The sequence below is a fragment of the Globicephala melas genome, chromosome 19 (assembly GCF_963455315.2).
Source record: "Globicephala melas chromosome 19, mGloMel1.2, whole genome shotgun sequence".
Taxonomy (NCBI): domain Eukaryota; kingdom Metazoa; phylum Chordata; class Mammalia; order Artiodactyla; family Delphinidae; genus Globicephala; species Globicephala melas.
Window position 1 is genome coordinate 45,753,283 of NC_083332.1, and position 26,530 is coordinate 45,779,812.

The 26,530-nt window shown below is 42.7% G+C and overlaps 1 protein-coding gene and 1 pseudogene across 2 annotated transcripts in view; one reads left to right on the forward strand and one right to left on the reverse strand.

Moving 5' to 3' along the window:
* Nucleotides 1-281: 281 nt before the first annotated feature.
* WWP2 (WW domain containing E3 ubiquitin protein ligase 2) overlaps nucleotides 282-26,530 on the forward strand; it is a 144,225-nt gene continuing 117,976 nt past the window's right edge. For both annotated transcript variants that reach the window (XM_030863490.2, XM_060289281.1), the window contains exons 1-2: nucleotides 282-369; nucleotides 21,921-22,005. In XM_030863490.2, coding sequence (XP_030719350.1) covers nucleotides 21,936-22,005 — 70 coding nt within the window. In that variant the 5' untranslated portion in view covers nucleotides 282-369; nucleotides 21,921-21,935. The remainder of the gene's footprint in view (nucleotides 370-21,920; nucleotides 22,006-26,530) is intronic.
* Nucleotides 23,533-23,641, reverse strand: LOC115857048 (5S ribosomal RNA; annotated as a pseudogene).

The window sequence follows — 26,530 nt, forward strand, 5'->3', positions numbered from 1 at the left end:
CTGAGTTCAGTAAATACCTGCTGACTTGATTGAACACCTCTCACTTGTAAAATGGGGCTAAGACAGGCCCGCCCTCGGGGTTGATGGGAGGAGTATATGAAGCGCCTGGAACTCAGCGAGCCCTCAATTTATTTGATTGCTCGGAGACCATCTAGCGAGTGGAAACCCCTCCCACTTTTAAACCTACAGAGGATAAGAAGGCCTTCTGGCGAGAGGTTCTCAGGCCTGGCCTAGGTTGCACACACCTGCGGTCCGGCCAGCCTTTTCCGGGTCAGGTGACCGCGTGTGGTCACGTGACCTGGCCCGAGTGCGGGCGGTGGAAGGCGGAAGTGGGAGAGGAGTTGGGCGCCGCTTCTGTGGCCGCAGCAGGTAGCGAGCACCAGCTCTGGGGCGCGGCGGGCGGGCGGGGGCGCGGGGAAGTCCGAGAGTGGCGGGCGGCGCGGGGTGGGCCGGGGGAGGCGCGGCCAGGGCGCTGGGGGGCGGCGGCTTCCTGTGGGAGGGGCCTGGCGCGGCGGTTCCGGCCTCCGAGGAGGGGTGTCCCGGTTCCCGCCCGAGAGGGGTGGGCTTGCCGCGGGTCGTGCGCGGGGGCTGCTCAGAGGTGGGCGCGAAGGCAGTCATGGGTGCGGCGGCCAGCAAGTCCTCCCAGAAGGGGAAAGCATCTTAGGTGCCAGGGATGAAGAGGAGTGACCTTTGTGCAGGGATCGGAACAAGGGGAAGGGGCGACTTGGGACTGAGTTGGAATGGGTCGCCTGAAATTGGGCGAGTGACATGGGGGGAAAGAAGGAGAAATCAGTATGAAGATGCAGGCTGAACTGCACCTGAGAGTCTTTTCTTTCCTTCCTCTTTGTAAATGATTGGTACCCGAGACTTTGATTTTGGTCCCATTCAGTTTTTAAACTTCAGGGAGGATCACAGAATCTTGATCATCTTGCTTTCGTCACACCCAGTTACTCCTGCTTGGATAGGGTTTCCACTTCTTGGGAACCTAGCCCTTGGGATCATCTTTCTTTGAGATTTTCTCAGATCAGATCAACTTCTAGGCTTAAGAAAAAGAGTGTGGGCACTTTGCTCTGGCTGTAAAATGACTTTTAGCCTACCATGTTGAGCACGACCTAATCCCAGCATTACCAGAGACTGCTGTAACCTTGGACACTGTCTACCTACCCTGCTTCATGAGTTTTCCTCTTTCTTCAGTTTAAATTATTCAGTTTCCTTTACCATGTGACTGCTTATCTTGACAAACTGTACCTAGGTAGCTGACTGAGAGGTCTGTGTTTTGTTCCTTAGAACTGTGACCTGGATCATAATTTTGAGATTAAATACCTGTGCTAAAACTGTTTATCCTCTTTTTCTGTATGTTTACTAACATTTGCAAAAGTGGAATGAATTTCACAGATGTGGTACAATTGGAGTGAATGTTCAAACTGGACATTTGCAGGAGCCGGAGTTGTTTTGGGTTACAAGTAGGAAAAAGAAAAGTACTTTGCTAATGTATAATGAGTTCAGGTTTTTGGAGTACTTGACAAACATTTAAAAATTGATTTTTGTGGCAGCTCTGTGAGTTAGATTGGGAAGGTGTTATTCCCATTTCACAGTGAACAAACAGACCTAAGAGAGATGACTTGATTTTTTGACAGTTGTTTGCTTTTTCTTGTCTGCTGGTCTCTTTCTCCCTGCTAGACTGCAAATTCCTCAAGGGCAGGGTTCATATCTTATTTGACTTATTTGGCTCCTAGCTTAGTGCCTGTCATGTTGTGGGCACTTGGTGTTTGGTGAATAAATGAATTTCTAAAGGTCACAGACCTGTAAGTGGAGGACAAGAGATTTGAACCTGAGTCTTAGCTCTTCTCTTGTCAGACAAGCTTGCCATTTTCTGTTACTGGTCCATGTGAACATGACAGTCATGAGGAAAAGGCTTGGGTTGGCTTCTCAGTCTCCTTTATTTAATGACTACTTTCCTAATTGTAAAGAGCTTATGACAGCATCTCATTTAATCTTCACCATGATCCTGTGAAGGTTGGAATTGTCCCTATTCTGCAGATGAAGAAACTGAGGCTTAGTGAAGTCCTCGCTTTAGAGTCTGGAAGTAGTGAGTGATTGAGTAGGGACTCACGCCCCGGCATTTTATCCTTAGACCCATTCTTTTCCATTTATAGAGGCAACATAAAGTTTTATTTTAAAATATTTTTTCAAGTGGACAAAGTATGACATTTTAAGGGAAAAATAGTACAGGTTACAGCAAAAATTGTGAATATGGAGTGTAACTGAAATTTAGAAAATCCTATGCTATATCATAGCTGCCTCTTCCTGGGAAAACATTTTTTCATTCAATGAATATTTATAAGTACCTACTCTGTACCAGGCATTGTTCTAGAGTTGCATTGTCCAGTATGGTGGTCACTTTCCAGTGTTGAACACTGGGGGTAGGCTATGAGTATAAAATACACACCAGATTTTTGAAGACTTAATATGAAAAAAAAAAAGAGGTAAACTATCTCCTTGATTGTTTAAAATATCATAATAAATGACAAATATATGCTATAAATCATAACATTTAAAGTTTATTGGGTTAAATACAATAGAATTGAAATTTCCTCTGTAGTTTTTATTTTTTAAAAAAAAAATTTTTTTTTAAGCTGTACCTATTTTTTTTTTTTTTAGCTGTACCTATTTTAAATTTATTTATTTATTTATTTTAGGCCACCTTGGGTCTTTGTTGCTGCGTGTGGACTTTCTCTAGTTGCAGCGAGTGGGGGCTACTTTTCATTGCGGTGCGCGGGCTTCTCATTGCGGTGGCTTCTCTTGTTGCGGAGTACGGGCTCTAGGCACGCGAGCTTCAGTAGCTGGGGCACGTGGGCTCAGTAGTTGTGGCTCACAGGCTGTAGAGCGCAGGCTCAGTAGTTGTGGCGCATGGGCTTAGTTGCTCTGCGGCATGTGGGATCTTCCCAGACCAGGGCTTGAACCAGTGTCCCCTGCATTGGCAGGCGGATTCTTAACCACTGCACCACCAGGGAAGTCCCCTATTTAGTTTTTAAAATGTTTCCTAGAAAAATTAAAAATTATATTGGACAGTGCTATTATGAACACCAGGACTATAGTATACAAGGAAGGCAAAAACCCCTGCCCTTGTGGATCTTAAATTTTAGTGGGGAAAGGCACAATAAACAAAATAACCAAGAAAAATGCACATTACATTGTAATAAAGGAGGGAGGCAGGATGTGGGTTATTGGCTGGCATTGTGGTTTTGAAGAGGGTCCTTAGAAAGTCTTCCTGAGAAGGTGACGGTTGAGCAAAAATCTGAAGGAGGTGAGAAAATGAGCCATGTGGCTAAATGGGGACACAGTGGTCCAGGCAGAGGAAAGAGCAAGTTCAAAAGCCCGAAGGAAGGGCCACCCCTGGCAGGTTAGTGGACCTGCCTGGAGGCCGGTGTGGCTGGAGGGGGTGGTGAAGGCGGGATGGAGAGGATGAGGTCAGAGAGGCGTTGGGGGTAAGGGAGAGATGGACAGTTGTGGGGGCCTTGCAGGCTCTCGTGGGGATGTTGATTTTCCCTCAGAGTGAGTTGGGCCATTGGAGGGTTTTGAGCAGTGGAGTGGACATGTTTCATCCTGCCTTCTAACAGGCTTACTCTGATTGCCTTGTGGAGAAAGCAAAGAGGAGTGAGGAGTAGAAGCAGGGAGACAAGTTGAGAGGCTCCTGCCGTGATCCAGGTGAAGGATGGCCTGGGTGGTAGTGATGGAGGTGGCCAGCAGCGGTTGGGCCCTGGGTATATTTTGAAGTACAGCCAACAGGGTGTATGGAGGTGGGATGTGAGAGGAAGAAAGGAGTCACGGCAACGCTGCAATCTTTGGCATGAACACCTGGAAGAATGGAATTGCCGTTAACTGAAACGGGAAGACTGTAGGAGGAACAGAGCTGGAGCTGAATTTCTTTCGCACTGATTGTAAAGTGCCCAGTAGAAAAACAAGTGAAGGTGTCATGGGCAGTTAGATAGGGAAGTCTGGAGCCGGGCTGGGCTGGGGATGTACATGTGGAAGCTGATATTTAGAGCTAAGAGACTGAGCGAGGTCACTTAGGGCATACTGTGGATACATAGCCAAGAGGAGTGCTAGAAGTTCAATTTTGAGACAAAAATCTCAGTTTATACTGTTATACTAGTAGGTATTTTAAGTATAGCATTGCATTATATCTTGGGGAACTTTGTTTTCTCTCCTTTTCACTTTTCATTTAAAGACCGTTTTGAAAACCACAAGCTAATGGGTCTCTTTTCTTCCTAAGGAGGCTACTCTTCCAAGCATGCATCTTTGTAGTGCCACTGAAATCAATATAAGTCCCAGTTTCTGGAATTCGTCAGGCTTTCTGGGTTGGCAACCAATTTAGAGACCTCCAAGAAGGATGGGAAAGAGACAGCTTGGAAGGATGGGTAATGGCTTTTTAATGTTTAAAATATTGGTTCTACCTAACATTATTGAATGTATGTTGTTGCCAGGCATCCTGCTGTTTTATAGACTTAAAACAAACAACCTCACTGTGGTGAAGTGACCTGCGCATGAGGTCACGTAGCTAAGAGATGGAGGAGCTGGCATTTGAACCTTAGTCTTCTGAGCCCAGATCTGATGCTTCTGTCAGTAAGATATGCAGTAGTGGTTGCATGAACATCACCTTCCACTGGAATCAAGTCAGTGAGTGACTTTGGGTTGCTTCAGACTATTATAGACTCTGGAATTTCTGAGAGGTAGGGACAAAAGGGAAGATCTTGTTTCTCTTAAAAAGAGCCAACTGAATCTTTTTTTTTTTTTTTTTTTTTTGTGGTACATGAGCCTCTCACCATTGTGGCCTCTCCCGCTGCGGAGCACAGGCTCCGGATGTGCAGGCTCAGCGGCCATGGCTCACGGGCCCAGCCGCTTCGCGGCATGTGGGATCTTCCCGGACCGGGGCACGAACCTGTGTCCCCTGCATCGGCAGGCAGACTCTCAACCACTGCGCCACCAGGGAAGCCCCCAACTGAATCTTTTTGAGAAGGTTGTAGTCCCCTGTTCCTGCCTCACCCCCAGCAGCTTGAAAACAAACATTCAGTGCTTTCAGTCAAGTGTTAATCACCATTTCTAGGAATATACCGAATATCAAGACTTGGCAGCCCTGACCTAGGGCAGGTCCTCTTTCTCTCTGTGTCACCCATGCCTTTTGCTTCCTGTTTTGTCCTTAGAACTGCTTTCCAGTCTCTCTCTCTCTTTTCTTTTTTTTCTGGCTGTGCCGTGCGGTTTGCGGGACCTCACTTCCCCAGCCAGGGATTGAACCCGGGCCATGCCAGTGAAAGCCTAGAATCCTAACCTCTAGGCCACCAGAGAACTCCCCAGTCTCTTTTATTACTAGCTTATAATTCCACTGCGCTTCCAATGCTGTGACTTCCCATGTCCCTCCCTCCCTCTCTTCTTATGTGCTTGGTCTTTGTACAGATGGCATTTGGCCAACTTCAGTTCTGTTTGATTGTTTTTCAATATGGGCCTTCGGGGAATGGAAGGTAACTCAATGCTGAACAGAGGAAAGAGGCGGAGAAAGAAGCATTAGCGTTGGAAAAGCATGAGAGGGTGGAGGGAAGGAAGAATCTTTTGAACAGACCCTTCTCATCTGCATCTTTCAAGAAGTGGATACAGGGCGGATCTGTACTTATAAATAAGAAGCACTGCCTGTTTCCACAGTGGCCTAATTAAAAATAAACTCTTGGTGCTGGTGAGTCGTTTTTGCTCTTCCCTGCCTCATCTGCTACACAGGTTCTTTCGTCTCAAGATCAGTGTTCAGTGATTTCTTGACTCAAAGCTGGGTCAAGAATTTCAGGGATCTCAGAGCCTAGAATTTCAGCATCAAGAAGAACAAGTTTAGCTTGTAGTACTACTTGAAGAGCACTTAGTATTTGCTGGCTGCTTTACCTGAACTCATTTATTCCCTACGATAATCTTATAAGGTAGTGCTATCATTAGGTTCATGTCACAGATGAGGAAACTGAAATTTAGAGAGGATGAGAAGTAACTTGTCCAGTGCCACTCAATGGTTAGTGACTGGTGAAGCCTATTTGTTTCCAAAAGATTTACTGGTCTGAAAGGTTCTTGCCGAAGTTGGGTGATAAGAATAATCAGGTACTTCAGATTTTGCAAGAACTGTCACTTGCTAAATCTGACATGTGTTTGCTTTCTCTTGCCAGAAGCTCTTCGAGGATTTATTTAATGGGGGACTCTTAGAGTAAGATATCTGAACTCCCAGAGGGCAGGGGCCCCGTGGCATTCTGCTTTGTATTTCCAGGGCCTGGCACAGAGTGGGGTCTATGAGCATCTGTTGAAAGACTGACCGTGGCTCAGGACTGGATGAGGTGAATCAAAGGGGTCTGGAAAAGGTACAGTCAGAAGGCTGGCTGCCCTCTTGCTGAAGGTGCCCTTGACCGTTATAGTCCCCTGGCTTCAAGAATCAACCCATCCTGGAAACTCCCTAGAGGTCCAGTGGTTAGGACTCGGCACTTTCACCGTGGTGGCCTGGGTTCAGTCCCTGGTCGGGGAACTAAGATCCTGCAAGCCGCGTGGCTCAGCCAACGACAACAAAAAAGAATCAACCCCCCCCCAAAAAGGGGGGGGCTTCCCTGGTGGCGCATTGGTTGAGAGTCCGCCTGCCAATGCAGAGGACATGGGTTCGTGCCCCGGTCCGGGAAGATCCCACATGCCGCGGAGCGGCTGGGCCCGTGAGCCATGGCCGCTGAACCTGTGCGTCCAGAGCCTGTGCTCCACAATGGGAGAGGCCACAACAGTGAGAGGCCCGCGTACCGCAAAAAAAAAAAAAAAGGAAAACCCGTCCTAATAAGACAAATGTTGAGTTGTCCATTGACTGATGAATCGATGAACAAAATGTGGTCTGTCCTTACAAATGGAATATTATTATTGTTTTTTTAAAAAAATATTTATTTAGACTGCACTGGGTCTATAGTTGCGGCACACAGGATCTTTTAGTTGCAGCATGCATGTGGGATCTAGTTCCCTGACCAGGGATCGAACCCAGGCCACCTGCATTGGGAGCGTGGAGTCTTACCTCCCAGACCACCAGGGAAATCCCTGCAGGGGCTATTTCTTAAGGGAGTTTACAGCCGGACCTGGGTCCAGGTGGATATGGAAATCTAGTGCCCCAAGGATGTGTTGTTGGAAGAGGCTTTTCAGTTTCAGCTTGCTGTCATGAAATCCACATCTTTCAAAAGCCTTTGTCCTTAATCGTGTTCATTTCCAATTCCTCCTGTGTGTAACAAATTATCACAAACTTGGTGGTTTAAAACAACCGAAATTTGTTCCTGTATAGTTCTGGAGGCCAGAGGTCTGAAATCAAAGTGTCAACTGTGTCAGCAGAACTGAGATCCTTCTGCGCACTGGGGGAGAAATCCTGCTTTGCCTTTTGTAGTGGCTCTAGGCATTTGTGGGTTTGAGGTTGTGAGACTCAAATCTCAGCCCCAGTCTTTTTTTTTTTTTGGCCGCACAGCTTGCGGGATCTTAGTTCCCTGACCAGTGATTGAACTCGGGCCATGGCTGTGAAAGTGCCGAGTCCTAACCTCTGGACACCCAGGGAATTTCTTCAGTCCAAGTCTTCATGGCTTTCTTCCCTGTGTCTGTGTCTTCTCTCTTCTGTCTCCTATAAGGACACTGGGCCCACCCTAAAGGATGGTCTCATCTTGAGAGCTTTAACATAATTACATCTATTTCCAAATAAGGTCACATTTACAGGTTCCAAGAGGGTAAGCACCTAGGCATATCTTTTGGGGACTACAGTTCAACCCACTACACTAATTAAATGTAGACTGGGTGCTCTTGTAAAAATTAAATAAGAACATCATCGTATGACCTGATTTGAAGAGACCCTTTTTCCTTTCTTGAATTTGAATTTTATTTATGCCCCAAATAACACACGCACTTAGTTTAGAAAGTCCAATAGCATTACACGGCTCATAACGCAACAGCACTTCCTTGTTTCACTCCCTTTTGTTCTTGGTTCTTGTTCTGTAGAGTCAATGACTTTTAACTCATTGAACTCTTTTCTGGTATAGGCTTCTGCATCTCTAAATGGCATCCTTATACCATCATTTCTTAGCTTGTCAGTTTTTTTTTTAATTGAAGTATAGTTGATTTACAATGTTCTATTAGTTTCTGGTGTACAGCAAAGTGATTCAGTTATATATATACACACACATATATATATTCCATTATAGTTTATTACAAGATATTGAATGTAGTTCTCTGTGCTATACAGTAGGACCTTGTTGTTTATCTATTTTGTATATAGTAGTTTATATCTGCTAATCCCAAACTCCTAATTTAATCCCTTCCCTCCGTCGCCCTTTCCCCTTTGGTAACCATGTTTGTTTTCCATCTCTGTGAGTCTGTTTCTGTTTTGTAAATAAGTTCATTTATATCATTTTAAAAGATTCCATATGTAAGTGATATCATATGATATTTGTCTTTCTCTGTTTGACTTACTTCATTTAGTATGATAATCTCTAGGTCCATCCATGTTGCTGCAAATGGCATTATTTCGTTTTTTTTATGGCTGAGTAACGTTCCATTGTGTATATGTACCACATCTTCTTTATCCATTCATCTGTCAATGGACATTTAGGCTGCTTCCATGTCTTGGCTATTGTAAATAGTGTAGCTTGTCAGTTTTATCTATTGCTTTTTTTTTTTTTTTTTTTTTTTGTGGTACGCGGGCCTCTCACTGTTGTGGCCTCTCCCGTTGAGGAGCACAGCCTCCGGATGCGCAGGCTCAGCAGCCATGGCTCACGGGCCCAGCCGCTCTGCGGCATGTGGGATCTTCCCGGTCCGGGGCACGAACCCATGTCCCCTGCATCAGCAGGCGGACTCTCAACCACTGTGCCACCAGGGAAGCCCTTATCTATTGCTTTTTAACTCTTTGAGCTCTTTTCTGGTATAGACTTCTGCTTCTCTAAATGGCATCCGTACACCATCATTTCTTAGCTTGTCAGTTTTATCTGTTGCCTTTTAACCACTGAGGATGGATGCTGAGCTCTCTTTCTGGCCAGTCTCCACAAATGTACTCTTCTACCCCCACCTTCTGATTACAGCCATATCACAAGTTTTGATTAAATTGTTCATGCTATTTTGATTATAAATATTATTCACAGCTGAGCCACACTGTGTATTAGGATTACATTTCCTTTCTCATAATAGCTTTTGTTTTTACTAGAGTTGTTTATTTCCTGATTTTTTCATTCGCATAATTTTCTGTGTACCTATCACTACCTCAGCCCCAAACATTCTGATAGAGCTAAAATAATACTTCTTTCAGTGCAATCAGGTGCCTCATCTAATCTATTTTGTCAGTTTTTTTCTTTCATCTAAAGATGACACGTCTTATGAACTCTCTCATCTGGACTGGTTGCTCTCTAGGCTAATGGACAGTAATGCCTTGGGATTTCTCTTCATCGTTAATCTGGGAATTCCTTTTGCCTCTCCCATGTGAATACACACTGTCCTCCAACTTTCTCATTTACTCCCCTAGAGCGTATCTTTCAGTAGCTTCATAAGAAAATGAGCTTTGGAAGCAATTTTTTTGACACGTTACAAAGCTGAAAATATCATTGTTTTCCTGTCATGCTTGACTGATGGTTATGGAATTCTGGATTGGAAATCATTTTAATTATAAATTGGGATTAATCATTTTATTTAATAATTGGAAATAATTTTATCTGAAATGTGAAGCATTGCATTGTCTTCTAGCATCCAGTAGTACTGTGAAGTCTGATGCCATTCTGATTCCTGTTCTTTGTAAATGTGGCTGGAAGCGTGTATACTCTTTGTTCTCGTGTTTTGAACTTTCATGACGTTTTGTCTCAGTGTGTTTTTTTGTTTTTGTTTTTCATTCATTGTTCTGGGCACTCAGGTTCTTTCTGTCTAGAAATGTATATCCTTCAGCTTAAGAAAAATCTGTAACGTTTCTTTGCTGTCTTTCTTTTTGTCCTCTTTTCTATTTCTGGACTAAGTCAGACATTGGACATTTTAAATGAATCTACTATTTTAAAAAAGTCTTGGGAATTCCCTGGTGGTTCAATGGTTAGGACTCCGAGCTTCCAATGCTGTGGGCCCAGGTTTGATCCCTGGTCGGGGAACTAAGATCCTGTAAGCTGCATGGCCAAAAAAAAAAAAAAAAGAAAACAAAAAGGAAGAATTAAAAAAAAAGTCTTTTCTCTCCTATCTACCATCTTCTTTTTCTTTTGGTTCTATTTCTTAGAATATGTCCTCACTTTATCAACTTCATTTCTGCTATGAGATCTGTCCTTTCCAAGAGCATTTGCTTATTCTCTGAATCAACCAACCAACCAACTTGCCTCTCTCCCTTCCTTTCTTCCTTTAAAATTACATTCTGTTTTTGTTTCATGGATGAAACATTTTCTCTTATCTCTCTGAATTGTTTTGAGGTTTTCTCTGACCACGGTTACATTTAACTATGAGTTAAAAAAATTGAAATATAATTCACATACCTTAAAATTCACCAGTTTGAAATGTTCAGCTCAGTGGATTTTAGTATTTTTTACAAAGTTGTGCAACCATCATCACTATCCAATCCCAGAATATTTTCATCACCCAAAAGAAAACGTGTACTCCTTAACGGTCACTCCGACCCCCAACCCTTTGCCCTGGACAACCATTAATCTACTTACTGTTTATGTGGGTTTACTTATTCTAGATAGTTCATATAAATGAAATATGATAATTGGGTCTTTTGTTCTGGCTTCTTTCACTTAGCATAATGTTTTCAAGGTTCATCCATATTGCAGCATGAAACAGTACTTCGTTCCTTTTTATGGCCAAATAATATACCACTTTATGGATATACTACATTTTGTTTATCCATTTATCAGTTGATAAACATTTGGGTTGTTTCCACTTTGTAACTACTACAAATAATCCTGCTATGAACATTTGTGTACAAATTTTTGTGTGGACACATTTCAGTTCGTTTGGGTGTATACCTAAAAATGGAATGGCTGGGTCTTAATGGTAATTCTGTGTTTAACTTTTTGAACAAACTCTTCCAAAGCTGCTCACCATTTTTCATTTCTTGCCTGCAGCGTATGAGGATTTCAATTTGTCCAAGTTCTCGCTTGTGCTTATTATTGTATGCTTTTTGGTTTTGGCCATTTTGGTTTGTGTGAAGTGGTATCTCATTGTGGTTTTAATTTCCATTTCTCTAGTGATTAATGGTGTTTGAGCATCTTTTCATATGCTTATTGTTTATTTGTATATCTTCTTTGGAGAAATGTCTGTTTAAATCTTTTGCCTTTTTTTTTTTGTGTGTGGTACACGGGCCTCTCACTGTTGTGGCCTCTCCCGTTGTGGAGCACAGGCTCCGAACGCGCAGGCTCAGTGGCCATGGCTCACGGGCCTAGCCGCTCCGCGGCATGTGGGAACTTCCCGGACCGGGGCACGAACCCGTGTCCCCTGCATCAGCAGGCGGACTCTCAACCACTGCGCCACCAGGGAAGCCCCATTTTAAATTTTTGATGAAGTTGAATTTATCTAGTTTTTCTTCCATTGTTTGTGTTTCTCCTATCATATCTAAGAAACCATCTCTTAATATAAAGTCATGGAATTAATTATATTTCGATAAAATTAAAAAAAGATAAAGTCATGAAGATTTACACCAATTGGTTCTTCTATAGTTGCTCCTATATTTTGGTCTTTGATCCATTTTGAGTTCATTTTTGTCTAAGGTCTGAGGGAGGGGTCCAACTTCCTTCCTTTACACATGCATATCCAGTTGCCCCAGCACCATATGTTGAAAAGACTATTGTTCTTTTCCCATTGAATTACAGTAAGTCCCCTACATACGAACCTTCAAGTTGCGAACTTTCAAAGATGCAAACGTGCGTTTGCATGTCCAGTCATGTAAGTTAGTTCACGTGTCTGTCTGTAAGATTACTGTACTGTAAGATTAAAAATGTTTTCTTTATTTTTTGTGTCTGTTTGTTTTTTATGTATTATTTGTGTGAAAAGTATTATAAACCTATTACAGTACAGTACTATGTAGCTGATTGTGTTAGTTGGGTACCTAGGCTAACTTTGTTGGACTTATGAACAAATTGGACTTACGAACGTGCTCTCGGAACAGAATTCATTTGTATGTAGGGGACTTACTGTATCTTGCACTTGTGTCTAAAATCACTTGAACATCAGTGTGGGATTGTTAAGGGAACCGCTGACTGAAACTGCCCACCCTGGCCAGGCACAGTAGTAACCACTTGCCTGAGTTATCTTACAATAGGAGGTCCTGGTAAGAAACACGGAACTAACAAGCTACCAGCAACCGGTCAAAAGGAGAGAGGAGACTCCAGTCCATATGTCCTATCAACCTCCCTTCTGGATTCTAGTGAGAAGGATTCTTCCTTTTCACTGAAATCCATCTTGGCTGAGCGATGTGTGTGCCACTAGGAAGGACCCTGAGTCAGAGTGATTGGCCAGAGATAACCTGGACACTAACCCCATCACCATAAAACCTGAGACTATGAACCATGTGGCAGAGCAGTTCTACTGGGTTCCCTTACCCTGCTGCTGTGCACCCGGTCGCCCCTTCCCAATAAAGTCTCTTGCTTTGTCAGCACTTGTTTCTCCTTGGACAATTCATTTCCGAGTGTGAGACAAGAGCCCTCTCTCGGGCCCTGGAAGGAGTCCGCCTTCCTGCAACAGGTTTGTATCTGGACTCTTAGTTCTATACCATTGCTCTGTATGTTTTTCCTTATACCAGTACCACACGGTCTTGATTACTGTGGCTTTGTAGTAAATTTTGAGATTAGCAAGTGTGAAGCCTCCGACTTTCTTCTTCAAGATATTTTGGCTATTCTGGGTCTTTTGCATTTCCTTATGAATTTGAGGATCAGCTTATCCAATGAGTTCTTTTTTTTCCTCTTTGTTTTGATATTTGGCTTTTATGTCTGAGTCTCTCCACAGTTGTGTATGCTTAAGCGTGCTAGGACCCAAATGAGGGAAGGTAATTGGGGATGGGGAAACCTCTCATAGTTCATGATATAGACTTTCTCTTATCTCCCTGGATCAATATGGTGCCTTATCCCTACTCTCAACCATGCCTTAAGTTCTCAGGTCTGATTTAACCTATCCAGAGATTAAAATTTAACTCTCTGTTTGGGATTAGGGAGGGATGAGTGCCTAGCTGAAGTGGGTGGGGACTGGAGTCTGGCACTCTTTTCCATGCAGGTTTTTACCAGCCCTCCTGTTTTTAACCCCACTTCCCCCATCGCAGGCAGTTAGATTTCAGTTTTGACTCACTTGCCACTTTCCAAAATGTTGCTGCCATCTCTGTTGTTTCCTTTTCCATTCTTTTTTAGTGGGTTTACATTCTTTGTGTTTCTTTCCTGACATTTTGTTGGGGTTTGAGAAGGGAGCAGAGATAAATATAGGTGTTTAATCTGTCATGTTCATTGAGAGCCCCTGGAAGACTCTCTGTGGGAAAAGTTGGCATCAAGGAAGGTGGTGCAATACTTAGTCTCCTTGGAACCACTCCTGGAACAGCTCCTCCACTGTATTCTGTTCCTAGAGTTACATATCACCCCACTTTTTCTTTTTCTTTTTTTTTGGCTGCGTCGGGTCTTAGTTGTGGCAAGTGGAATCTTTTGTTGCAGCGTGCCAGCTCTTCATTTGCGGGCCTCTCTCTAGTTGTGGTATGCGGGCTCCAGAGTGTGCGGGCTCAGAGTGGCATGCAGGCTCTCTAGTTGTGGCGTGTGGGCTCAGTAGTTGTGGCATGCGGGCTCTGTAGTTGTGGCATGTGGGCTCCAGAGCATGTGGGCTCTGTAGTTGCGGCGCAAGGACTCAGTAGTTGTGGCACGTGGGCTCATTTGCCCTGCGGCATGTGGGATCTCAGTTCCCCGACCAGGGATTGAAGCCGCATCCAGTGCATTGGAAGGCGGATTCTTAACCACTGGACCACCAGGAAGTTCCCCCAACTTTTTCATTTGCAATTTTGGGACATAATTTTAGTTTAACCTTGAGCCTTCTGATAGAGGTAAAGTCCTACTTTCAGTGCAGTCAAATTAGTTGAAGCCTCAGCTGATTCAGTAACACTGATCCAGTGGTTCTCACCACAACTTCACTTTGGAATCATTTGGGTAGCTTTTAAATAACACAGCTGTCCCCGGCCCACTCCAGACCAATCCAATGAGAATCTCTGAGGTTAGGGTTTGGTTGTCAGTGGGGTTTTTTTTGTTTCATTTTGTTTTTATTGCTCTCCAGGTATTCAAATGTGTAGAAAGAATTGAGGACCACTGCTCCAAGGCGTTTCATATTTCATTAAGGATGATTTTACCTAACAGGATAAGTTCAGTTGCATCTTTTTTTTTTCTTAATTTTTTAAATTTTTGGCTGCACCATGTGGCTTGTGGGATCCAAGCCATGGCCCCTGCAGTGAAAGCACAGGGTCCTAACCTCTGGACTGCCAGGGAATTCTCCAGGTGCATCTCTTATCACTATCTTCCTCCTCCTCTTTCACTGCCCTCCAGCCGTGCGCTGGCCCCCTTTCGTTCCTTACACTTTCAAGACATGCAACCATCTCAAGAGCTTTAGCTCTTGCCCTTTTATCTGCCTGGAATGTTCTAACACAGATATCCTCAGTTCCCTCCTTCTCCTGCGTCAGATCTTTGCTCAGAAGTCACCTTCTCAGTGAGACTTGCCTTGTCCACAATGTTCAACATTTCTACTTCCAACCCCCTCCCAAATTCCTGTGTTCTTTCACTGCATGGTGTTTCCCCATACCTCTCATCACCTCTCTAGTTCTCTTGTCTGTTCCCTATTTGGCATCCGCTTCCCACATATGCCCTTCCCCTGAGCATTAGTCTTTTACTGTATAAAGAAGCCAGTGGTTGGAGCTTCATTTATTCCTTCTGCCATGCTCTTTTCTTTGTGTAGGTAGAAGTTTCTGACCTATATCATTTTCCTTCTTTCTGAGGAACTTCTTTTCAACATTTCGTGCAGGGCAGGTTTTTGTTTGAGAAAGTCTTTTTTTCTCCTTCACTTTTAAAGGGTAACTTCATTGGATACAAAATTCTGGGTTGGTGGGTTTTTTCTTTTTTCTTTTTAAAAATATTTATTTATTTATTTGGCTGCACCAGGTCTTAGTTGTGGCACTCGGGATCTTCGTTGCGGCGTGCGGGATCTTTGGTTGTGGCATGTAGGATCTTTAGTTGCAGTGTGCATGTGGGATCTAGTTTCCTGACCAGGGATCGAACCCAGGCCTCCTGCATTGGGAGCGCGGAGTCTTTACCACTGGACCACCAGGGAAGTCCCGGGTTTTTTCTTTTAACACTTTAAATATTTCACTGCACTCTGTCCTTGCTTCTTTTTTAAGTTTATTTTTTGATTTTTGTATTCATCCTGCTTGATGTTCTGTGAGCTTCCTGGATCTATTATTTGGTGTTATGTCGTTAATTTTGGGAAATTGTTGACCATATTACTTCAGATATTTCTTTTGCTCTGTTCTCTCTTCTGATATTCCAGTCATGTGTATTTTGTACCTTTTGAAATTGTCCCACAGTTCTTGGCAGTTCTGTATTTTCTTTTTTTTTTTAATTCTTTTTTTCTCTTTGCATTTTAGTTTGGGACGTTTCTGTTAATATATTTTCAAGCTTACTGATTCTTTCCTCAGCCACATCCAGTCTACTCATGGGCCCATCAAGGCGTTCTTCATTTTTGTTACCATGTTCTGCATTTTCTTTTGATTCTTTCTTAGAGTTTCCATGTCTCTGCTTACATTACCCATCTGTTTTTATATGTTGTCTACTTTTTCCATTAGAGCACATAACATATTAATCATAGTTATTTAAAATTCCCTGTCTGATAATTCCAAAGTCTGTCATATCTGAGTCTAATTCTGATGCTTGCTTTGTCTCTTCACACTATTTTTTCTTACGTTTTAGCATAACTTATAATTTCTAACTGAAAGCCAGGCAGGATGTATTAAGTAATAGGAACTGAGGTGAATAGGCCTTTATCTAGTTGGGAGTTTTGTGTAATCTGGCTAGGAGTTGGCTTGTGTTTAATGATTGATGTAATTGTAGGTACCAGAGGCCTCAAATTATGCTAGTATCCTTGTTTTCGTCTCCCCTGTAATCTCTGGTCTTCCCTAAGAACTCTTTCTTAAATAGAGTATACACCTTTTAGCTCTTTCAGATGTAATCCACTGTTATTTTATTGGACCCTCGATATGGTGGCAGAGTGTGGGTGAGGGAAAGCATTTTATAATTTTATGATTAAATCTCAGTCTTTTAGGGGGTCTCTGTCCCTGGACTGTGACCTTTACAAGTGTTTATGAACTGTTTTCCTTTCTCAGTGCGATAAGAAGTCTAGAGGGGGCCTCAGGGAAATTTCCTCCCCCGCAGTTGAGATAAGTCCTGGTAGAGTCCTTTTCCTGGAGTGAAGGCTGCTGTTAGAGAACACTCTGGGCATACAGCACAATGGTTACTTTTCCCATCCCCCTGCCAGAGCCAGGAGCATTCTTGGCTCTTTACCAGGAGACTCTTATAGGGTAGGAATTTTTTTTAAATGTTTTATTCATTGATGTATCATTAGCACCCAAAACAGTATAAGGTACAGAATAAATGCTCAGTATGTATTGAATGATTGAATAAATACTGTTTTACCTAGATGTGGGAAAATTTCTCAGACCTAAAATGATAATAATAAACCGATGGCATTTCTCTGAGTGACTAGTTAGTCCCCAATCTAGTGTTTGTCTATTTGCTTAGTGTTTGTGTCTCTCTAATCCAAAACCCTAAGTAAGATAGGATTGTTGTAGAGCAGTTGTTCTCAAGAGGTTTTGACTACAATCTTTAGTAAGACATATACATATTTTATATCATGACCCAATATACATGAAGATGTAAATGTACATTTATCTGAACAAACTTTTTATGAAATAATACTTTCCTTTATGTATGGTGTACTTTAATATTTTCTACTCTGTTATTTTATATTTTATTTTAAAAAGTGCTTGTCGAGATTTACATAGAGGTTAAGTTCAGAGGATAATGTTTTTGTTTTTTTTTTCAAGAAATTTGGGTAGATCTACCACACTTAGTTCTGGCTTCCCCCTTTTTCTCCTGATAAATCCATGACTTCCTTGAATAATGAAATTCATTGAGCATCTATAACCTTTGGTGATGTTTTAAACATGTTCTCCCTCCTCCCCCTGCCTGCCCCAGGCTTATGCTAACTCAGTTTTTGTGGAAGTGATTTGAATGCAAACACTTCTCATCACTATTAGCAGGGGAAAAAATTACTTGAGTGCATGTACAGAGTCATCTATTTGTGTTGCTGAGACAGGTGTAGAGTAAAATCTGGGTCTCAGCTTTCATAAGCTTCCTAAAGTGACTAGTAGGAGTTTGGACCTCATGCCCATTGGAAATCCTGTCCAATATGGGGCCCTGAGACAGAAATTATAGGTACTTTGGGGTACTTTCCCTTCAACAGTAATGGTTATTTGTCTTTATACATGGATTGCAAAGGTTCAATTCAAGACACCTACCTTGGGGCTTCCCTGGTGGCATAGTGGTTAAGAATCCGCCTGCCGGACTTCCCTGGTGGTGCAGTGGTTAAGAATCTGCCTGCCAATGCAGGGGACACGGGTTCGAGCCCTGGTCCCGGAAGATTCCACATGCTGTGGAACAGCTAAGCCCGTGCGCCACAACTACTGAGCCCGCAGGCCACAACTACTGAAGCCCATGCGCCTAGAGCCTGTGCTCTGCAACAAGAGAAGACACTACAATGAGAAGCCCGCGCACCACAACGAAAGAGTAGCCCCCGCTCGCCGCAACTAGAGAAAGCTGGTGCGCAACAAGGAAGACCCAACACAGCCAAAAAAATAAATAAATAAAATAAATAAATTTATTTAGAAAAAAGAAAAGAAAAGATACCTACCTTGTAGTGTCAGGGTGGTATCTTGCTAATGGATCTGGAGACAAAGCCGTGCATAAATAACATGGGCTATTGTTAGTAAACAGTGGCCTGTAATTATGAAAGACATGGGAGGAAGAAAACATGGTAGTCTTATCTACTCTATTTCTACTACTTTCCCTGTTGGTTTTGTTCTGAGCCGCCTCTGGAATTTATCTGATTGGTTTTGTTTTGGAGCCACGAAGTATAGATCGAAAGGTTTGGTCTTTCTCCCATGTAACAGGCCATGCGAGGGCTTTGCGTTTCATTCTCCAGAATTCTCTCTAGTTCATAGCAAAGGCTAAAAACAGTTAAAGCTCAGGGAGAACAAGCTAGTTTAAAAACTACCCTTAGTCAAGTTGCTTCTACCCTTAGAATGAGTCCCAGTAGATGTAAACATTTTAAAATTGTTTTCTTTTTAAAGTCTATAAATAATGGATTTCCAGCTTTTAGTGCTTTAACCTGTTACTAAAAGCCCCGAGGCTTAATTTACAATCATTAATCTTTCCTTCATTACTCAAGATATCATCTTTTTATCCCCTTTAAAACTATTGTTAAATTATGAAAAAGATCAAACATATGAAGTGGTTCAGAGAATAAGATAACAAGCAGTCATAAAAATCACCATCTGGATTTAATGAATAGTAGCATTTTGCCATATTTGCTTCAGAATTTCTTCCTTTAAAACATGAAATGTTGCAGATACAGTCGAAGTTCCCTTGGTCTCTCTGTTCACTCCAGTTCCCTTGCTCCCTCTTCCGCTACCCCAGAGGTAACTTCTGTCCTGAACTTGGTGTGGTTCCTTCCCATCCATGCTTCTATACTTTCATACCATTTATGTGTGTCCACAACAGTAGATACAATTGTTTTGTGAAAGTTCAAGTGTATACCAATGGCACTGCCCTACACTTAAGCTATCACTTGCTTTTTTTTTTTTTTTTTTAGTTCTAGTATTATAGTTTGGGGTTTGTACATATCAGTTGAATTCATACATTTCAAGAACTATATGGCATCCCATTTTATAACTATTTCACAATTTATGCATTCCCTCATTGATGGACATTTAGGTTATTTATAAATTTTTGCTGTTATAAACATTGCCATGATGAACATTTTGAACACGGTTGCTTCTGCATTTGTTGGAAGATTTTCCCCTGGCAAATATCTAGGAGTGGAATCCTGGGAAGTACAATATATGCATCTTTATTGGCAAATACCTAGGAGTGGAATCCTGGGAACTACAATATATGAATCTTTAACTCTATCGGATGTTGCCAGGTACCGTCTAACTTGCACTGCTTCCAGAAGCCTGTGAGACTTCTCAGCAACACTATTGTCAAACTTCTGATCTCTTGCTAATCTGATGGGTAAAAGAGTTGATATGTTTATTGCTTTACCAAAAAAACTTCAAGGGAGTCAAAACATTATCCTTTTGAATTTCAGAAAGTTGATGCACCTCTTCATTCATTCAATAAATATAGAGTTCTTACTAGGAGCCAGGCACTATTCCAGATAGTAGGCTACAGGGCTAAGGGGGGACACACATCTCAGCCCTCATGGAGCTTACCTTCTAGAGGAGGGAGACAGTACACACAAGAAATCAATACACTATGAACCGTGTCAGTGATAAATGCTAAGGCAGAAATGTAAACTAGGGAAGGATGGGTACAGTGTGTGTGGAGAGGTGAGGTTGACAGGGTGGCCAGGGAAGGCCCCTTAAGAAAGCAACATTTGAGTTAATGCCTGAAGGCAGTGAAGGAATAAGCTGTATATGTGGACAGTTGGGAAAAGAGAATTCTAGACAGAGAGGTAGAAGTCTGATGGGGGAACGTGGCTGGCATGTTCAAGCAACAGCGAGGAGGCCCATGGGGAAGGTAGGGAGAGGGGAAAGAAATGGGAGGCCAGGTCAGAGAGGTGTGTGGTAGTGTATCACGCCGTCCCTCTAAGGTCATTACAAGGACTTTGAGGTAGATGGGAAGCCCCTGGATAGCTTCCAGCTTTTGAATAGCACAGTGATATGATCTGATTACATATTAAAAGACAGGACTCTTGCTGAACGTAGAAATTGGATTGAAGGGGGCAGAGAGCAGAAGCAGGAAAAACAATAACCCAGCTAAGAGATGATGGTGTTTGGAGCAAGGCAGTGACAGTGCAGATGGAGAGAAATGTTTGAGCTTGGAAATATTTTAAAGGTAGAATCAATAGGATTTATTGATGGGTTGAATGGGGGGTGTGAGAGGGAAAGGGGAAGCACGAATGAGCCCCAGAATTTTGGCCTGAGCCACTGGATGGAGGGAGTTGTCATTAACTGAGATGTGGAACAGGATTGAGGGCGAGTATCAGAAGCTCAGTATTGTCAATGCGCAAAGAGGACCTGAGGTTCTCCTGCATACTGAAGTATAATTGTTGTGCTGAGAAAAAGCACTTGTATGACTGAATTAAAAGCTGTATTACATAGTTGCTTTTTTCATGAAATACCATTTTTACTTAAAAAAAAAATCAACAGATAAACTAGCGTTAATAGATTTGGGTGTTTGGCAGACATTTTCCTGAAGATGAATGAAGTAAGCCTGTCACTTCAAGGAAAACAACTGACAGTGCTTGTTGCCAATGACAGAATATGAGTTTTTAAGTGAAAATTAGAAATTTGGAAGACTTCCATCTACCACAAAGAGCTTGACAGCTTCCCAATACTCAAAAACTTGTCTGATGAGATCAGTGGTGACATTCACAAATGTGATATTTTGGATAGGGTATAATGAAATGGGTCAACATTTGGAATATCTATAGAACTCAGTGAACCAAATATTTTCCAAATGACAAATGACGATGTTACACAATTATGTATGAGTAAAAGATCCACTCAAAATGCAAGATAGACTTCTGCTTCTAGCCAAGATGGAGTGACAGGGATGCCTTATGGCTAATGAGGTCCATCAAAAATTATTTCATGTGCTTTGTTGGCCAGGCCCATGTGCACATCCAGGTGATAGCAGAGTAGTCGACTGGATGAATGTTGGGCTTTGGAATCAGAAGATGTAGATTGAATCCTGGTCTGTCATTTCCTTGGCCAATAAACACATTTACTGGTATATCTTCTTGGAGAAACTTTTATTAAAATCTTCTGTCCATTTAAAAAATTGGTTTAATATTACTTTAGAATTTTTTTAATGTTTAAAAATTTTATTTATTTATTTTTTGGCCACACCATGAGGCATTTGGGATCTTAGTTCCCCGACCAGGGATTGAACCCGTGCCCCCTCCAGTGGAAGTTCAGGGTCTTAACCACTGGACTGCCGGGAAGGTCCCTACTTTTTAAAAAATTGTTGAACTGTGACTTTCTTTTTGGAGATATTATTTTAGGCTCTCCATCCTTAAGAGGTTGATATAGCAGTGCTGTGTCCTTCTTAGCCCATCCAAGTCCTACCCAGATTCAGTAGTCATTATGAGACAGACATCACTCTGCCTGAAGCAGCGTGGCTGCAGTTGCTTAGATGTTTATATTTTCTTTTTTTTTAAATAAATTTTATTTATTTATTTTTGGCTGTGTTGGGTCTTTGTTGCTGCGCGTGGGCTTTCTCTAGTTGCGGTGAAGGGGGCTACTCTTTGTTGCTGTGCATGTACTTCTCATCGCGGTGGCTCCTCTTATTGAGGAGCACGGGCTCTAGGCGTGTGGACTTCAGTAGTTGTGGCACACGGGCTCAGTATTTGTGGCACACGGGCTTATTAGTTGCTCCGTGGCATGTGGGATCTTCCCGGACCAGGGCTTTAACCCGTGTCCCCTGCATTGGCAGGTGGATTCCTAACCACTGCACCACTAGAGAAGTCCTGGATGTTTATATTTTCTTGCTTCTCTCTCTTTAGACTTAGATATTAAAATTGGGTTCAGTTCCTCAGTCTCTTATCAGATATCCTCTAAACCTGCTGCTTTGTTTGTCTTTCAGTTTCCTGGTGATGACATGGCATCTGCCAGCTCCAGCCGGGCAGGGGTCGCCCTGCCTTTTGAGAAGTCTCAGCTTATTCTGAAAGGTGAGTGGCACTGTGTGAAGTTTGTCATTTCAGGTCCAGCCCCATCTTTGGGAAAGAGGTGGAATTATACCACACTTTGGCTTATGAGCATAACTATTCATTCTTACAGGGTTGTCATATTATAGCTGGAGTTTTTGAAGAGGAGGGGGAAAAAAAGAACTTTTGGAAAGAATTATATAAAATGGCGAATCCTTCCTTCTCCAGGGCTCTTTTCTATCTACGCTCATTCCCTTGGTGAGCTCATCCAAACCTTATCACTTTAAATGCCACCAAATAGTAGGATCACTGCCACATTTGTATCTCCAGCCTGGCCTTGTCTCTGAACTCCAGGTTTGTATATCCAATAGCCCACTTGGCATCTCCACTTGAAGGCTTAGTAAACGTCTAAAATGTGACATGCCTGGAACTGACCTGATTTTTTTTTTTCCTCAATATCCTGTATTCAGCAAATCTGGTTTTGTCTACATTCAAAATGTGGGCAGCGTTCAGCCACTTCTCACCACCCCTGCTGACCCACCAGCTGGCATCATCTCTGCCCTAGATTAAGGCGGTAACCTCCTAACCTGGCTTCCTACTTCTGCCCTTTGCCCCGCTTCATTCTGTTTATCGCACAGCAGCCAGTGATCTTGTTACAGTGTAAGCCAGCTCTTGTCACTTCTCTGCTCAAACACATCAAGGACTGTCTATCTCACTCCGCATACAAACTGAAGATCCCACGTGATATGACCCCTTCCATTTCTCATTTCCTGTTCCACATTTACTCCTCTTTGGCTAGATGCACAGGTCCACATGGACCTCCCGTGCTATTCATTGCCTCTACCAGGTACACTCCCACCCCTGGGCCTTTGCACTTGCTGTTCCCACTGAATGAAATGCTCTTTTGGCTGAGTTATCTACCTGGTCTGCTTCCTTACTTTCTGCAGGTTTTTACCCCAAAGTCACTCTCCTCAACGAGGCCTTCCCTGATTCCCCCATCTAAAGGCTCCCTACCCTGATTCCCTCATGTCTCTCCCCTTCATCACCTTATCTTTTTCTTATCAGCCCCTGTCACTATTTAATGTTTGACCTATTGGAATCTATTTCATTTATTCACTGTCTCTTTCTGTAGAATGTAAGCCCCACGAGAACAGGGGTTTTTGTCTGTTTTGCTTACTGTTGATGCCCCAAAGCCTAGAACAGTGCCTGACACATAGTGAGGCCTCAGTAAATATCACACGGATGAAAACGTGCTGCTCCAGTAGCTTTAGGAGGAGGAGTCACGGGACCACAAGATGCTCGGGGAGAGAGGAGTGGCATTCAGTATCTGGGCTCAGGCCTCTCAGCATGATCATTGGGAGACAAAATTGTATCTTTGGTCCAAATTTTTAAATTATTGTTTGAAAAATGGAAATGTTATTCATTTATTTCATGCACTCACATAGTTTACAGTTGTTTCCATTCCTGCAGCTCCCCAGTTCCCTCGCCTGGAGGGAACCTGTTGTTATCAATGAGTGCTCCTTTCCCCACATCATCTTTTTTTTTTTTTTAAGCCTACAGCACCTGGTATTGCCAAGCGGTCTCCCATCCAAGTACTACCCAGGCCCAACCCTGCTTAGCTTCCGAGTTTGGGGGCATTCAGGGTGGTACGGCTGTAGTCCCCACACCTTTACCAACATGATATGTTGTCAGATTTTTTTTTTTTATCTTTGCCAGTCTGGTTGGTTAAAAAAAATTGCGCTCTCAGCATAGTTTTACTTCTCATTAAATGATAAGTGATGTTTAGTGTCTTATCATATGTTTAAGTAAATCTGTATTTCCTTTTCTGTGGGTTGCCTGTGTCTATTTTTTGCCTGTTTCTTATTGAGTTATTGATTTTTTTTATAGTCTTCATATATTTTAATTACTTTTCTTGGTGTCTCATGGCTGCTCCAGCCCTTTTGAGAAGGGAGAAGGAATAGAGTGAACTGGTAGGGTTTTGAACTCGAGACTACAGCCTTTACTGCCTATCTAATAATTAGCAGGGCTAGGTCAGAACAGAAGCCTGCCCATGGAAACTGGTGATATCCTGAGGTCCCTGTTTTGGGACCATGTTATTCAGGAACACACTCTGACTTCTAAAGGTTTCTCTCTTGCCTTTCCCTGATGTGTATTTTCTCACTAGTGTGGAGAGAGCTAACTTGATAATACAGGTGCACCTCGTTATATATGCACTTAAGCTATAGGGAGTTGATAATACCATCCAGGAAAATGGTGGGGGAGAAAGAGGAGAGAAGCAACCATTTAAACAGTGTGGGTGGTTCTTCCTCCTGTGCATTTTGTGGATAGAGCCTCTGGTGTAATTTGGGAGCTGTTGCTATGCTGTCCCCTCTCTGCCTCAGTTCCCTGTGCCTCTTCTAGTGCAGTCCTAGAGATTTATTTTTTTATTTTTTATCTTTAAAAATTTTTATTGGAGTATAGTTGATTTACAATGTTGTGTTAGTTTCAGGTGTATGGTAAAGTGAATCAGTTATGCATATGCATATATCCACTCTTTTTAAGATTCTTTTCCCATATAGGTCATTAAGGAATATTGAGTAGAGTTCCCTGTGTTATATACAGTAGGTCCTTATTAGTTATCTATTGTATTTATTTTTTAAATTAATTAATTTTATTTATTTATCTTTTTGGCTGCGTCGGGTCTTTGTTGCTGCGCGCGGGCTTTTCTCTAGTTGCGGCGAACGGCGGCTACTCTTCGTTGTGGTGCACGGGCTTCTCATTGCAGTGGCTTCTCTTGTTGCGGAGCATGGGCTCTAGGCACGAGGGCTTCAGTAGTTGTGGCACGTGGGCTCAGTACTTGTGGTTCTCTGGCTCTAGAGCGCAGGCTCAGTAGTTGTGGCACACGGGCTTAGTTGCTCTGTGGCATATGGGATCTTCCTGGACCAGGATTCGAACCCGTGTCCCCTGCATTGGCAGGCAGATTCTTAACCACTGCGCCACCAGGGGAGCCCTGGTTATCTATTTTATATATAGTAATAGTGTGTATATGTCAATCCCAATCTCCCAATTTATCCTTCTCCCCCAGTCCTAGAGTTTTACAATACACTTTTTAAACACACTAAGGTCCTCAAACGTAAGCCAACTATTTTATCTGATATTTAACTGAAGGAACACTGAAAACACAGCACGGCAAAGCAAAAAACTGGCTGTTTGGAACCTATAGAAGGATAATATGCCACACTCTGTTCTGTTGCCTTCCTAAGAGCTTTTCAGGGGTATAATTTTGGAAATATGTGATTTTTTGCCTTATTTGTTGACTTTAAAAGCTAAATCCTATGTGAAGATGTGACTCCATGTATAAGAAACTGACATTTATATTTTATCAAATAGTAAATAAACTTTCTAGATAAACTTGAGACCTGTATTTTGGCTTGTCTTTTTTTTTTTTTTTGCGGTACGCGGGCCTCTCACTGTTGTGGCCTCTCCCGTTGCGGAGCACAGGCTCCGGACGCACAGGCTCAGCGGCCGTGGCTCATGGGCCTAGCCGCTCCGCGGCATGTGGGATCTTCCCGGACTGGGGCACGAAGCCGTGTCCCCTGCATCAGCAGGCGGACTCTCAACCACTGCGCCACCAGGGAAGCCCTGGCTTGTCTTTTAAGAACAAGAAACATTGAAAATATCACCCCACGTATTAATTATAAATTACTGCGGGGAAAATGTATCTTTACAGTGGAGTGACCTGGCAAACCCCACATTAACCATGGGATCAAAATTAGTATCCCCAGTAGGAGGATGGCCTGGTGTGTACAGTAAGAAGTATACAACCTAACATGTGTAGTTAGTATTCTTGACAAAAATGTTCACTGTAGATCTAACCATGAGGAAACAATCAGAAAAATGCAGGATTTAGCATTCTATAAGACAGCTGGTGGAAGGAAGTCTTTAAAAATCATTGTCATGGGGCTTCCCTGGTGGCACAGTGGTTGAGAGTCCGCCTGACGATGCAGGGGACGCGGGTTCGTGCCCGGTCCGGGAAGATCCCACATGTACAGTTTGTTCATCTTGATTGGATCCTGGGTTGGGAGAAAAACAGCTATAAAAATATGTTTGGGGGACTTCCCTGGTGGCGCAGTGGTTATGACTCTGTGCTCCCAATGCAGAGGGCATGGATTCGATCCCTGGTCAGGGAACTAGATCCCACATGCATGCCACAGTTAAGAGTTGGCATGCCACAACTAAGAAGCCCGCGTGCCACAACTACAGAGCTGGAGAGCCGCAACTAAATCCTGGCACAATCAAATAAATAAATATTAAAAAAAAAAGTTGGGAACAACTGGGAAAATTTGAAATTGGAATGGGTATCAAATGATGGAAGGAGTGACTATACATTTTTTTTTTAGGTATAATAATGGTGGTGTGGTAGGTGGAAGAATGCCCTTATTGTTTGGAATTGCATTCTGAAAGTAATCAGGGCCGATCTGTCATGATATCTCCAACTAACTTTTTTTTTAAATACAGATGTCATATATATATCTGGGTCCTGTGCTATCCAATAGGGTAGCAAGTATAG